This window comes from Diabrotica virgifera, chromosome 6 (genome assembly GCF_917563875.1).
Source record: "Diabrotica virgifera virgifera chromosome 6, PGI_DIABVI_V3a".
Lineage (NCBI taxonomy): Eukaryota > Metazoa > Arthropoda > Insecta > Coleoptera > Chrysomelidae > Diabrotica > Diabrotica virgifera.
Genome location: NC_065448.1, coordinates 37095528 through 37111501, shown reverse-complemented (window position 1 = coordinate 37111501; position 15974 = coordinate 37095528). Strand labels below are relative to the sequence as shown.

The 15974-nt window shown below is 32.3% G+C and overlaps 1 protein-coding gene and 1 long non-coding RNA gene across 16 annotated transcripts in view; both read left to right on the top strand.

Moving 5' to 3' along the window:
• LOC126885869 (uncharacterized) overlaps window positions 1-15974 on the top strand; it is a 156187-nt gene that overhangs the window by 31064 nt on the left and 109149 nt on the right. For 3 of the 14 annotated variants that reach the window (XM_050652652.1, XM_050652641.1, XM_050652655.1), the window contains 6 exons: window positions 558-1463; window positions 4256-4777; window positions 5394-5618; window positions 6235-6459; window positions 7075-7299; window positions 7916-8140. In XM_050652652.1, the coding sequence (XP_050508609.1) occupies window positions 558-1463; window positions 4256-4777; window positions 5394-5618; window positions 6235-6459; window positions 7075-7299; window positions 7916-8140 (2328 nt within the window). The remainder of the gene's footprint in view (window positions 1-557; window positions 1464-4255; window positions 4778-5393; window positions 5619-6234; window positions 6460-7074; window positions 7300-7915; window positions 8141-15974) is intronic. The other 11 variants (XM_050652644.1, XM_050652646.1, XM_050652645.1 and 8 more) reach the window with 11 other exon arrangements.
• LOC126885877 (uncharacterized) lies at window positions 11662-14186 on the top strand. 2 transcript variants are annotated; one of them, XR_007698477.1, is made up of 3 exons: window positions 11662-11992; window positions 12051-12245; window positions 14005-14186. It is a non-coding gene; the product is annotated as an uncharacterized LOC126885877 (long non-coding RNA). The 2 variants fall into 2 exon arrangements; XR_007698478.1 differs by having other exon boundaries at window positions 11662-12245.

Below are 15974 nucleotides of genomic sequence, written 5' to 3'. Positions count from 1 at the left end.
AACCTCCTTTTCGTTTTCATCACCATCAAAAACATGTATGACCAAAATTAGCCATTCACCATGCCATGGTCAGTATGAAATCTCAACAAATAAGCATTTTTTGGGGGTGTACCTCTCATCTATATTTACTTCATTTTTATGTTAAATGTATCACTTAATATTTGTAATATTTTATGTATAATATGCCTGACTCTTATACAGTGATGAGAAAAGATGGAAAACATTGTGAAACAAAAAGAGATGAAACTAATAGAGGTGGAAATTATCAATATAAACGTATAAATTAACATTACATTACATAGTTTTTACATTACATAGACCTTTAGACGTCTGTGACAGGAGTATTTTATAAAATTCTTCTGTCACAGTGACAGTTCTTATACACCTCCAATACGTCTAAAGGTGGGGAACTATGAAATGTACTGTTAATTTATGTGTTTTCTCCACTAGTTTCATCTCTTTTGACCTCATAATGTATGTATTATGTTTTCCATCTTTTGCGTTATTTTGCACGTTATTAGCGTGCTCATCACTGTATATCTTATTTATATTTGTAGGTTATTCTGGAACACCAGCAATTAGTTGTTCCTTTAAAGCTGAAGCTGGTTTGTTATATCCATTGGAAAGGGGCTTCATCTACGTTCATAAACCACCTACTTATATTGAATTTGAAGATATTGTTTCTGTCAATTTTGCTAGAGGTGGTGGCAGTACAAGATCTTTTGACTTTAAAATTGAACTAAATTCAGGCATTGTTCACACTTTTGGCAGTATAGAAAAAGAGGAGTATGGTAAGCTGTTTGACTTTATTATCAAAAAGAAGTTGAACATTAAAGGCCAAGAAAGGGACGATGATGGTGATGATGAAAAGGATAAAGAAAGATATGAACAAAAAATGAAAGAATTTAAAGCTTCAGGAGGTGACACCTCAAAAGAAAATAAGAAATCACCAGCAAAGGCGGATATGAAACCTTCTGATGTAGATGTAGTTGAAGTGCTCCAACAACAGGTAGTGGATAAAGCCAGTGTTATCAATATATCAGTAGATGCTATTGCTATATTCAGAAAAATCAACTGTTTTACTCCCAGAGGGCGTTATGATATTAAAATTTTCAATTCATTTTTCCAACTTCATGGAAAAACGTTTCGTTATACAATTCCAATAACTACAGTGCTCAGATTGTTCCTGTTACCACGTAGCCACCTGCTACCAGATAGCAGGCATATGTTCTTTATAGTTAGCTTAGATCCAATTAAACAAGGCCAAACTGGTTTCCACTTTTTAGTGTTTCTCTTTAATCGAGATGAAACATCGATTGAGCTTCCATATACTGAAGAAGAACTAAAGGAAAAATTTGAAGGAAAGTTACAAAAGGAACTTAATGGACCCACATTTGAAGTTATGAGTAACATTATGAAAACTATTACCAACAAAAAACTAACAGGACCTGCTGATTTTATAGGTAATCATTCACTTCTTTATTTATTTATTTATTTATTTATTACACAGGATAACCCTATTAACAGTTAAATTACAATGTCACTTAGGAATAAAAACATAAGTTACCTATCTATGGTATAAAACCAATAACAAAAAGTTACATTCAAAAAGTTCACTACATACTAAAAGTGTACAAAATATAACAAAAATTCAACAATACCAGTACCTATACATAATAATATCTCAAAGGAAGAGATCTTTTTCACTGAGTTAATGTTATATTGAAAATGTCACAATCGAAATCATTTAATAGCCCCATGTATCTATCCAGTGGGTTATGAATACCATGGGTTGTTCTGTGGAAAGGAATGTTGAAAACATTTAGGTCTGGATCCCGCGTATGAAAAAAAAGTTGATTAGTAGCAAGCTGAAAATTTGTTAATAGCTTAAGGGTGTCTAGTCGGATAAACTTTGATATATGGGAACACTGTAACAGGGGCAGTTTTAATTGTGGAACAGGTTAAAAATTTGGAACGGTCAGACCACGAAAACGGCACATTTATTTTGTCCGACAGAACAGACTTAAACTCTCCGAACAGAGATTTAACTCTCATGCAAAAATCAGACTGCTATTTATCACCTGTCATAATTCCTGTCATTTGACATATTCTACATGTTCCACTCATTAAAACGCCCATTTGGTGATAAATAGCAGTCTGATTTTTGCATGAGAGTTTAATCTCTATTCGGAGAGTTTAAGTCTGTTCTGTCGGACAAAATACATGTGCCGTTTTCGAGGTCTGACCGTTCCAAATTTTTAACCTCTTCCACAATTAAAACTTCCGCTGTTCCAGTGTTCCCATATATCAAAGTTTGTCCGACTAGACACCCTTAAGCTATAACAAATTTTCAGCTTGCTATTAATCAACTTTTTTTTCATACGCAGGATCCAGACCTAATTGTGGTAACATCGAGCTTGGTTTGAAACATTAAATTTAATCTGATTTAACTGGTTTGGACAATCAATAAATCCGTGTATGATCTTATGCACTATGAGCTTCGCTGGTATCCCCACCTATCTAACGGATTGCTAGTATAACTTTCGCCAGAAATTTAGCTGGAAAGAAAAAAAGTGTTGCTCATCCTCTGTGAGTTTCGCTGGTATGGCTAGTATCGCCATCTAACGGATGACTAGTGTTCCTGTTTAGGCCGGAGATTTCAAGGGAAAAGGAGAAAAGCAAATAATAATTGTTTCAAACTTATTTAATTCTTATCGTGTAATATTTAGGACCTACAACGTAAAGAAGTAATTGGATTGTAATCGATAATTAAAATCAGTAAGAACAGAATTTATTATTCGTTATGATTATTTTTAAGATTTTGCTTATCGTTTTGAAGTTTATGTTGACAGATAATATTCGAAAAAATTTATTCTGCAAAAAAGTATAATAATTTAATACAATTATAGTATAATACTTCTTAAATATTAAATTCTGCATTTATTGCACTTAAATACCAACTCTTTTTAAACGCATTACTTTTTTTCGAATTCTGAGAGAACTAATAAGTATATTTGAAAAATTTAAACGCAGAATGAAAGACTACATTATTATCGAGGGTCAAAAGTTCCTGAAAATTTCTGTTTATTTTAATCAGTTACAGGGGTGAAAGAAAGAGAAAATTTAGTGTGATTTTTAATTTTATATATCTCGTTCAAAAGAAACTTTTTGTTTATTCTAAGGAACTTCCGGCCTTTTAAATGAGACATTTAGTAAAAATTATATGCAACTCTTAATGCAGAACGTCAAATTTCCAGTTAAAGTTCACTGACTTGTCACTACTGGCGCTCGCGAATGTTTAATTATCCCCTCTATATACGAGCTCAGAGCGGATATAGAAAATAGCTCAAAAGATGGAAAACATTGCGAAACAAAAAAAAATGGAACTAGTGGAGATGGAAATGATCGTTATAATTAACATTAAATTACATAGTTTCCCACCTTTAGACGTATCAGAGGAGTATGATAACTGTCACTGTGACACTATAATTTTATAAAATACTCCTGTCACAGACGTCTAAGGGTGGGAAACTATGTAATGTAATGTTAATTTGTACGTTTATAACGATCATTTCCACCTCCACTAGTTTCGTCTCTTTTTTTTTCGCAATGTATTATGTTTTCCATCTTTTGCGCTATTTTGCCAGTTACTAGCGCGCTCATCACTGTATATAAATATAGCACCTGACATATCACGATGGTTCTTGAGTGGAGGTAAAGATAATTGTTCTTCAATAGGGGAATAATCATGATTTCTAATAGTAGTGGGAACATGGTAAGCACAATATCTTAAAAATTTATTCTGGACTCTTTCTAACGTATCAATATTATTCTGAAAATAGGGTGACCAAACAAGTGAGCAGTATTCTAAAATAAAAATACGAGATCCTTTGTAAAAGGGATGTTTAAAATTCCCTACATAAGGATCACATTAAATCACAGAACGTTTTCGGATTAAAAAATCCATCATCAGTGTTACTAAAAGCCAAAAAATAGCATGCCTGAGCCACCAAAAGTTTTGGGTAAAAACCCTTTAAATGTTGAAAGTTGTTGTTCTACATGTTAATAAAAATACTTAATGATGTTGCAAATATTGATGTGTTTTTACTTAATAACAGGCGGTAGCTGGTTTGTCTTTAGTTTCATGCGTGGAAGAGAATGATGCTAGATAAAAAGTATGTGTTCTATCTCGCCAGGTATTAATGACGCACGGGTAAAGATCCCTGGACTAAGTGTATATTATTTATATTTTTAGGTTATTCTGGAACACCAGCAATTATTTGTTCCTTCAAAGCTGAAGCTGGTTTGTTATATCCATTGGAAAGGGGCTTCATATACGTTCATAAATCACCTATTTATATTGGATTTGAAGAGATTGCTTCTGTTAAATTTGCTAGAGGTGGTGGCAGTACAAGATCTTTTGACTTTGAAATTGAAGTAAAGCCATGCACTGTTCACACTTTTGGCAGTATAGAGAAAGAGGAGTATGGTAAGCTGTTTGACTTTATTACCAAAAAGAAGTTGAACATTAAAGATGAGTTTGGAGACTCAGTTGAAGAAGCTGCTCCTGATGCGTATCTGGCAAGGGTTAAAGCTAAAGGCCAAGAAAGGGATGATGATGATAACGAGAAGGATAAAGAAAGATGTGAACAAGAAATGAATGTGGGAGGAGGTGAAAAAGCTTCAGGAGATGATACCTTAAAAGAAAATAAGACATCACCAGCAAAGAAGGATAAGAAACCCGTTGCTAATAAAAGAGACAGTTCACCTAATGAAGGTAAGATAAAAAGTAAGAAATACAGGGTGTTTGGTAAAGAATGGGCCATAGCTTAACCTCAGGTTGCTGAGGTTAAAATAGGCCGATTTAAGCTAACTTACCTTAGTACAAAGTTTATAATAACCGAGATACAGGGTGTCAAAGTTAAATTTTTTTTTATTTATTATTGAATATTTCCTGACAGGTATGAGATAATAACATGAAATTTGGTATGTGGGGGTTTTTTGGGTCGAGAAAACTAAATCCCTTACCAAAAATTATGTATTGCCCAGAGGGCGCCACATACGCCTTTCAGCACTCATGTATTACGTTTAATTTTTTTTATCCCTCACTCGCATAATTTTTACATTAAAATTTTTATTCTCCTATTAGTTTTACTTAAAAAAGGTATACTTCTTTCATCTCTCTTAACTCAACTGTTTTCGAGATAAACGCATTTTAAATCTGCGATACACCATCATTTTTAGCATAATATCATTGTAGTTACACTCGAAAAATAACTTAAAACCATAATAATTGTGCCAGTTCTCAAATTTATGTCATTGCCTCGCAAATTCCATTTGAAGAAATTTGCGATACATTTTTGGATAATTTTATTATTTGCGATACATTTTAGTTGAAGAAGCTGCTCCTGATGCGTATCTGGCAAGGGTTAAAGCTGAAGGCCAAGAAAGGGATGATGATGATAACGAGAAGGATAAAGAAAGATGTGAACAAGAAATGAAAGTGGGAGGAGGTGAAAAAGCTTCAGGAGATGATACCTCAAAAGAAAATAAGACATCACCAGCAAAGAAGGATAAGAAACCCGTTGCTAATAAAAGAGACAGTTCACCTAATGAAGGTAAGATAAAAAGTAAGAAATACAGGGTGTTTGGTAAAGAATGGGCCATAGCTTAACCTCAGGTTCCTGAGGTTAAAATAGGCCGATTTAAGCTAACTTACCTTAGTACAAAGTTTATAATAACCGAGATACAGGGTGTCAAAGTTAAATTTTTTTTTATTTATTATTGAATATTTCCTGACAGGTATGAGATAATAACATGAAATTTGGTATGTGGGGGTTTTTTGGGTCGAGAAAACTAAATCCCTTACCAAAAATTATGTATTGCCCAGAGGGCGCCACATACGCCTTTCAGCACTCATTTATTACGTTTAATTTTTTTTATCCCTCACTCGCATAATTTTTACATTAAAATTTTTATTCTCCTATTAGTTTTACTTAAAAAAGGTATACTTCTTTCATCTCCCTTAACTCAACCGTTTTCGAGATAAACGCATTTTAAATCTGCGATACACCATCATTTTTAGCATAATATCATTGTAGTTACACTCGAAAAATAACTTAAAACCATAATAATTGTGCCAGTTCTCAAATTTATGTCATTGCATCGCAAATTCCATTTGAAGAAATTTGCGATACATTTTTGGATAATTTTATTATTTGCGATACATTTTAGTTGAAGAAGCTGCTCCTGATGCGTATCTGGCAAGGGTTAAAGCTGAATGCCAAGAAAGGGATGATGATGATAACGAGAAGGATAAAGAAAGATGTGAACAAGAAATGAATGTGGGAGGAGGTGAAAAAGCTTCAGGAGATGATACCTCAAAAGAAAATAAGACATCACCAGCAAAGAAGGATAAGAAACCCGTTGCTAATAAAAGAGACAGTTCACCTAATGAAGGTAAGATAAAAAGTAAGAAATACAGGGTGTTTGGTAAAGAATGGGCCATAGTTTAACCTCAGGTTCCTGAGGTTAAAATAGGCCGATTTAAGCTAACTTACCTTAGTACAAAGTTTATAATAACCGAGATACGGGTGTCAAAGTTGAATTTTTTTTTATTTATTATTGAATATTTCCTGACAGGTATGAGATAACAACATGAAATTTGGTATGTGGGGGTTTTTTGGGTCGAGAAAACTAAATCCCTGAATAAAATTAAAGTATTGCCCAGAGGGCGCCACATAGGTCTCTCAGCACTCATTTATTACGTTTAATTTTTTTTATCCCTCACTCGCATAATTTTTACATTAAAATTTTTATTCTCCTATTAGTTTTACTTAAAAAAGGTATACTTCTTTCATCTCCCTTAACTCAACCGTTTTCGAGATAAACGCATTTTAAATCTGCGATACACCATCATTTTTAGCATAATATCATTGTAGTTACACTCGAAAAATAACTTAAAACCATAATAATTGTGCCAGTTCTCAAATTTATGTCATTGCATCGCAAATTCCATTTGAAGAAATTTGCGATACATTTTTGGATAATTTTATTATTTGCGATACATTTTAGTTGAAGAAGCTGCTCCTGATGCGTATCTGGCAAGGGTTAAAGCTGAAGGCCAAGAAAGGGATGATGATGATAACGAGAAGGATAAAGAAAGATGTGAACAAGAAATGAAAGTGGGAGGAGGTGAAAAAGCTTCAGGAGATGATACCTCAAAAGAAAATAAGACATCACCAGCAAAGAAGGATAAGAAACCCGTTGCTAATAAAAGAGACAGTTCACCTAATGAAGGTAAGATAAAAAGTAAGAAATACAGGGTGTTTGGTAAAGAATGGGCCATAGCTTAACCTCAGGTTCCTGAGGTTAAAATAGGCCGATTTAAGCTAACTTACCTTAGTACAAAGTTTATAATAACCGAGATACAGGGTGTCAAAGTTAAATTTTTTTTTATTTATTATTGAATATTTCCTGACAGGTATGAGATAACAACATGAAATTTGGTATGTGGGGGTTTTTTGGGTCGAGAAAACTAAATCCCTTACCAAAAATTATGTATTGCCCAGAGGGCGCCACATACGCCTTTCAGCACTCATTTATTACGTTTAATTTTTTTTATCCCTCACTCGCATAATTTTTACATTAAAATTTTTATTCTCCTATTAGTTTTACTTAAAAAAGGTATACTTCTTTCATCTCCCTTAACTCAACCGTTTTCGAGATAAACGCATTTTAAATCTGCGATACACCATCATTTTTAGCATAATATCATTGTAGTTACACTCGAAAAATAACTTAAAACCATAATAATTGTGCCAGTTCTCAAATTTATGTCATTGCATCGCAAATTCCATTTGAAGAAATTTGCGATACATTTTTGGATAATTTTATTATTTGCGATACATTTTAGTTGAAGAAGCTGCTCCTGATGCGTATCTGGCAAGGGTTAAAGCTGAAGGCCAAGAAAGGGATGATGATGATAACGAGAAGGATAAAGAAAGATGTGAACAAGAAATGAAAGTGGGAGGAGGTGAAAAAGCTTCAGGAGATGATACCTCAAAAGAAAATAAGACATCACCAGCAAAGAAGGATAAGAAACCCGTTGCTAATAAAAGAGACAGTTCACCTAATGAAGGTAAGATAAAAAGTAAGAAATACAGGGTGTTTGGTAAAGAATGGGCCATAGCTTAACCTCAGGTTCCTGAGGTTAAAATAGGGCGATTTAAGCTAACTTACCTTAGTACAAAGTTTATAATAACCGAGATACAGGGTGTCAAAGTTAAATTTTTTTTATTTATTATTGAATATTTCCTGACAGGTATGAGATAACAACATGAAATTTGGTATGTGGGGGTTTTTTGGGTCGAGAAAACTAAATCCCTTACCAAAAATTATGTATTGCCCAGAGGGCGCCACATACGCCTTTCAGCACTCATTTATTACGTTTAATTTTTTTTATCCCTCACTCGCATAATTTTTACATTAAAATTTTTATTCTCCTATTAGTTTTACTTAAAAAAGGTATACTTCTTTCATCTCCCTTAACTCAACCGTTTTCGAGATAAACGCATTTTAAATCTGCGATAAACCATCATTTTTAGCATAATATCATTGTAGTTACACTCGAAAAATGGGTGGAGGTAAATTCCTCACCAACCAGTAGAACCATATAATCCGACAGGTATTTTCCTCACCAAGTTTAAGGGTTCGTATTAATCCGGTAGGTATTTTCCTCACCAACTCACTCAGGTAATAAAATAAAAAAATATAGATGTAATTTAAGAATGACTATTATGAAAGCATCCGAAATCCGAATAAAAGACATTCATTTCCTTACGTTGTAATAATAGAGTATAATATAGATAATGTGCAAAACGTATAACTTATTATTTATTATTTACTATAATAAGAAACACACTTTACAAAATCCATTATAGTCATTTGATTAGACTGATAACTTATTATAGTTATTAAGGTACCAAGGGTATTATAAGGATAATAACGCTTGAGGTCAATAGTGTATAGACCGAGGGCCTTCGGCCCGAGGTATATAAGTTGACCGAAAGCGTTATTATTTTATTATTATAATACCCGTGATGCCTTCAACGTTTAATGTCCGACTAAATTATTCTTTATATGCAAAAAATTTGAATAAATTTTGAAATAATTAGTTTTCGAATAAGTACATTTACCAGAAATAGTCGTAACGTAATTGCGGTAACCATAGTTTTAGAGTTTTATTTGTGAACTTGACAGTATTTAACTCGTTATTTAAATTTAATAGGCGATAGGGCGTTATTTTTCTATAACACCCCCTTGGGCGTTATATCGTACTTAATAGACTTCGAAATAATGTCATTATTTGTCAAATAATAGACCAGTCGTACGTAAATTTTCTACATTTTTCTCAGCTTACTTGCAGATTGCAGTAATAAAAAAAATTCATTTTATAGTTTGCATGACATTAAATCAAACACAAAACAATCTGATACGTCTTCCGGTTTTATATAATGTAAGGCCAAAAGTATGTTTGAGCCTACTTCAGAATCATTTGTATATTCTGATGTTAAATCAAGAGACTGAATTTTCTATACCAAGTTTGGTGTACTTGGTGAAATCTTCAATCATGTATTTCAGTGTTTGGACACATTTGAATGATTGCATTATGTATAAATATAGCCTTTTCAAAATCCACAAAAACTTTCCTAGGATTAAACTCAATTTCGAGAGCTTTAAAAATTTCTGATTTTAACAAATAGAAAAGATTGTTTTAAGTTTCTGTTTTTTTTTTGTTTGACAGCAAACAGTATAATAAAGAAATATAATGCCCATTAATTGGCCCATGAATAGTGAATCATTGCAAATAATATGTGGTACGGTAATAATTGTGCCATACATACAATATAGGAGAGGGGCAAAATTATGGAATAAATTAATTTTCTCTAAAACGGACGATTTTGGAGAAAAACCCCGAAACAGGTCGATTTTTATTTTTAAATTACAATTTTTGGCCTATATTTTCATAGTAGTAACGTCATCTAACTGTGCATGATCACGTAATCAATGATTTTTTTAAATGGGAATAGGGGTCGTGTGGTAGCTTATTTGAAAGGGTGTTATATTCTCTATTCAGTAATATAAACATTAATGTAATTCGCTACTTTTATGTATGTTATTCAACATTGGCTTGATCTTGTGCATCTTTTAGAACCAGACAATGGTCTAACTCTGGTTTTTTATTTGTAGCATTTTGTAACTTGTTACCTTTGACCTGAAGATGCTCTACAAATTTTAAAGAGCGAAACCGGTCGTCGGAAGTTATAATAAAGATTGAGAGTAAGTCTGACTTTTACTTCATTTAAAATGAACTCTCACATGCAACCCATTCAAGATTAATGTAATTATTGATTGATTGATTGATTGATTAATTGATGACGTCACTAATATGAAATATAGATATGCCAAAAAATTGTGATTTAAAAATAAAAATAGACGTGGTTCGGGGTTTTTTTGTACAGAATCGTCCATTTTAGAGAAAATCAATATATTCCATAATTTTGCCCCTCTCTGTATAAAATTCAATGTTGCTAAAAATCTTATATTTGTTTCACATTCACAACTAAATACAGTTATCTTACTTTTGACACAGTTTATAAAGAGAAAATTTTACTCCTTGGTTGTTTTTTGAGCACAGCTCTTCACAAATTTTTGAACCACATCAATATTGGAAGGAAGTCGACCAGGCATCATTTTCGTCGATAATTATATATATATATATATATATATATATATATATATATATATTTTCTTATGTAACAGACATCAATCGTAGTAATTGTTTCAGGCAAATTAGCTGCAAGCTCTTGGCGAATGATTTTTGGCGGTTTTTCAGTATATTCTCTTCGGCTCTACGTTTACAAGAGTTAGAAACAATTTTTCGATCTATCTTCTGCAGATCTGGTTCATGATTATGTTGTAGGCTAATTCTAGTTATTGTAAAATTTGCCCCAATAGTATTCAATTTCGAACTAAAAGTTATTTTATTGCCTCCAGAACACTTCTTCACTTTCTAAAACTTTCACCTTATAAAAAATAAAATTTTCAAATACCGAGATTACTTTCTATTAAACATGCCATTTTTGTCAAAATTCCAATTATGACTAAAAATAAAATACTATAAAATTAATTAATTAATTATTATAGGTACCTACTGTAATTTTATAGTAGATAAATAATTTCCTTGAATGCCTTTTAGTAAAATCTACCTGAAACAACCATTTCAGTTTTGGTGAGGAAAATACCTGTCGGATTATGACATACCCTTCCAAACTCAGGTATAAGATTATTTTGGTGAGGAAATAACTTAAAACCATAATAATTGTGCCAGTTCTCAAATTTATGTCATTGCATCGCAAATTCCATTTGAAGAAATTTGCGATACATTTTTGGATAATTTTATGGTTTTAAGTTATTTTTCGACAAGAATCTACAGGTCGAGCAAGTCTCGTAAATTTCACGATTGTGCGAGCCACGCTTCACGCAACCGTGTTTGCGTACTTGTGTTTCGAGTTGCGTGGTCGTGCGGAGTTATATTTACCAAATTTAAATCCCTTCCAACATGCTGTCAAAATTAAATCAATATGTCAATATATGGCTACTGGGTGTAAAAGATAAATCTTATTCTATCTGTTCTTAATCAGTTTTAGATAATTTTAGTTGTATTTCTTTGTAATTTTGTGTTGTACAAAGATTAATTTAACATTTTCTCTGGAAGTGTTAATTTAGGAAGATAATATGCTTCATTGGTGTTGTGTTTTGAAGTGTGAAATGCAAAGTAATTGTGATAAAGTCAAGATAAAGTTCACTTTTAAACTGAACTAAATAAGGTATCTGAGAGACAACAATGGTTAAATGCAATACAATGTACAGGTTTTACTAGCGAAACGAAAATTTTCCTGTCCTGTCTGCTGTAATCATTTTATATCTGGTAAGTTACAATTACAACAGTAACGATTTTTGAAGATGTTAACATTTTAATCTTATAGGAAAACCAGCCGACTTAATCGATAATAACAATCTCCAGATTGGGTTCCTTCAATAAATATGGGCTATAAACACAATGAAATAAGTTCCCCAAAATCTAAAATGGAGTGGTATCAAAGGAGAATTAAAGGAAAAAATATTCATATTGAAATTATTTATAAGGCACTGGACTGTCTTAAATTCTACAATAATACTAGGTGGGTAAATGATTTTAGACATTTTTCATTAAGAGTAGATTAAGATTAAGTAGATTTTCATTCAGTAGATTTAAGACTTGTTTACACAGGTAGAGTAATGATGCAAGTACTTGATAGAGTAGAGTAACTCTACCTGTAAAAATGCTCAGCACAGTAGAATAGCTGGTAGAGTGTATAGTTGGAGTTAAAGTAGAGTGACTAGCAACCTATGGCAAAGTAACTACTCTATGACCACCACTACTGCCAAAATGTCTACTCGGCTGCACACTCTACCCATGGAACACGCTCAATTATGGCAGAATAGAGTAGGTAGGAGAGTACATGGGGGTGCTGTCATTCTGGCTGGAATTGTGTTTTGTGTAAATAGTGAAAATGAAGTTCACCGAAGATGAAACTTTAAAACTTGTAGAGCTGTAATACGGCGAATACCAGTGTTTATGGAATTTAGGTAGTGTATACTACAGAAATAAAAGTTTGCAGCAAGCTGCGGAGGATGAAATCGTCGAAAGAATGGCAAAGGGGGCTTTGGAGTAAACGAGCTTAAGCAAAAAATTAAGAATTTAAGGTGCACTTATAATCAAGAGTGTTTAAAAATACAAAAATCGGTTTCACTATACTAGCATCAGTACTATACTTGTACTCTCCTCATGTGAATGGTATCAAGCCATTTTTGGTAGAATACTACCGCTACTCTACTCTCCTCAAAACTCTACCCATGTAAACAAGTCTTTAGAAACAGTGGAAAATGAGGTAGCTAGTAGAGTAGTAGTAGAGTAAAATATACTGGTTTAGCAAATTACAATGTTTTAAGGTAATACAGTAGCGATAAACAGGTAGCCAAAACGTGTTCCAAGATTGTCACTGTAATTTTGAATATTTTTTCGAGGCATTTGGCACACGTATTCGTAAAATAATAAAGAATGGCGGTACAGAGCCCAATTTGAAAAATATATTAATATGTGGAAATTACTCTGTAATTATACAATATTTAAAAAACGAGCCTGTACCGCCATTAAGAAGAACAAAAAAATACACTTTCTTCAAATAAACTTTTTTATCCGATGCCTAGATTTTGTGTAATTTTGGAACTACTAATGAAATAAAAAATTTTAGTAGTTCCAAAATAACACAAAATCTGATAAAAAAGTTGTATTTGAAGAAAGTGTATTTTTTTGTTCTTCTTAATGGCGGTACAAGCTCGTTTTTTTATATTGTATTTAATTACAGAGTAATTTCCACATAATAATATATTTTTCAAATTGGGCTCTGTACCGCCATTCTTTATTATATTACGAATATGTGTGCCAAATATCTTGAAAAATATTCAAAATTACAGCCGCAATCTTGGAACACATTTTCGCTACCTGTTGATCGATACTGTTTCCTCTTAAGATAGTTTTAATAGTTATTTATGATATAAGTATTAAAAGTACAATTTTAAGACGCGCATGTGAAAGTTAACTTAAAAAAATAATTTTATTAATGTTTTGACTTCCAAATATTTATTATTATTAGGTTTGTTCTAGCAAACAGTCAAACTAGTCAAAAACCATCAGCAAACAGTTGGTCAGTAAAAGAACATAATACAGTCACCAGTGCAATCCCCTCTACTCGCGCTGGTCCACTATTCGCTGATGGTTTCAAACTGATGCTAGAACAAACCTATTATTATTATGCATATCATTATCTGTAAATAATATTTCTTCTGATTGTTAATTGTAAAGGATAGAAAAATTACCATTTATTTCATTTTTTTTAGAATCAGCTGAGAGAAGTGGTCTACAAAAAACCAGGAAGGAAACGGAATATGTGGCTACGAAAGGCAAAAGAAAGGTTTACAAAGCAAATGTGACACATTTTTTTGAAATATTTAGGAATATCAGTAAATTGCATTAAAAGAATGTATGAAAAGATTTTGTTCAATAAAAATGTTTATATTTATCAAGGATGTATTATTTGGTATGGCCACATATCGTCAGTGATGTAATAATACATCCTATCTGTTTTTTCATGAGTTTTGTAAGAGAGACTAAAAACTTGTCTTAGGGTCACCTCCTGTTTTCATATGATATTTTTGACTTGTTTTGTAGTAAATTAAACTATCTATGAACTACAAAACAAGTCAAAACTTACATATGAACACAGGAGGTGACCTTAAAACATGTTTTTCCATCTCTCATACAAAACTCATGAAAAAACAGATAGGAGGTATTGTCACATCAGCAAGGATGTACAGTGATAAGTGCCCTAATAACCGGCAAAATATGGCAACATATTTAGTTGTGAGATAAAAAGAAATGAAACTAGTTGAGCTGGGAAATTTAGCGAAATTAACCTTTAAATTTACGTTATATTGATCCCACCTTTACGCATATCGGAGGAGTATGTCAACTAAAACTGTCACTGTGACAGTGGTAGTTTCCAAACTCGTCTGATACGTCTGAAGGTGGTACACAATCAATACAATCTAAATGTATAAGTTAATATCGCTAAATTTCCCAGCTCAACTAGTTTCATGTCTTTTTATCTCACTACTTAATACATCTTTTGTGCTATTTTGCCGGTTATTAGAGCGCTCATCACTGTATTTCTGGTATATCCAGGGAATGTCTACAAAATATATTTTGAATGTCCAGAGAACATTCGTGGACATTCATGGAATGTTCCAATAAGACATTCAGGTAATGTTTAAAATGCTGACACAGGATTTTCCTGGGATGTTCAGGGAACATGTTTTCGGGGATATTCCAGGAATTTTTCAATGTCTGTACCTTCTATGGACCTATATGGAATATTTTGGTGTTATTACCGCCGCACTCCACTTGCGATTTGTAATCAGGAAGATTGAACACATTGTTTCAAATACAAGTCAATCCAATTGTGACTAAATAATCATGGATTGACTTCTATTTGAAAGAATGTGTTCAATCTTCACAACTACAAATCGCAAGTGGAGTCCGGAGCTTAGGGCTACTTCCTCTTCGGTATTATGTATTATACTACAGAAATCAGGAACTTTCCTTCTAAATATATGTATGCATCTTGGTCATCAAACATATTCTTCCAAACATTTTTTTAAGGGGTTACATAGGTCTTGTGGGTAAAAAAGTGACTTTTTAAAAAAATTATATCTCGAAAACTAAAATTTATTTTTATTTATAATTGGAACATGTAAAAGTATAGTACTTAAGGTAGTCTCAAAAAAAGTTTCAGCCAAAAATATTCATTTTTGTAGAGTTTAAGTTTTTTTGCGTTGGCAGCATAACTAGTCTCATCTGAAATCAAAAAGTTTCTTGTAGTTTATACCTCTGGCTAGAATATGAACGAAGGAATTAAAAAAAATGAGATTTGAAGATTTTACATAAGTTTAAACACATTTTTGACCCCAATTTTTCTCATTTTTAAAGTAGTTTTTTTTATAAAACAAAAATGACCTCATCTAATAAAAAATCCTTTGTTCATTCACTAGCCAGAGGTATAAACTACAAGAAACTTTGATTTCAGATGAGACTGGACTTGTTATGCTGCTCACTGCAAAAAAGGGCTGTTGTCGAAAAATTGCAGTCAACTCTACAAAAATGAATATTTTTGGCTGAAATTTTTTTGAGAGTACTATACTTTTACATGTTTCAATTATAAATAAAAATAATTTTTAGTTTCCAAGATATAATTTTTTTAAAAAGTCACTTTTTTACCTGCAAGACAACAACTTAACAAATTGTTGATTTC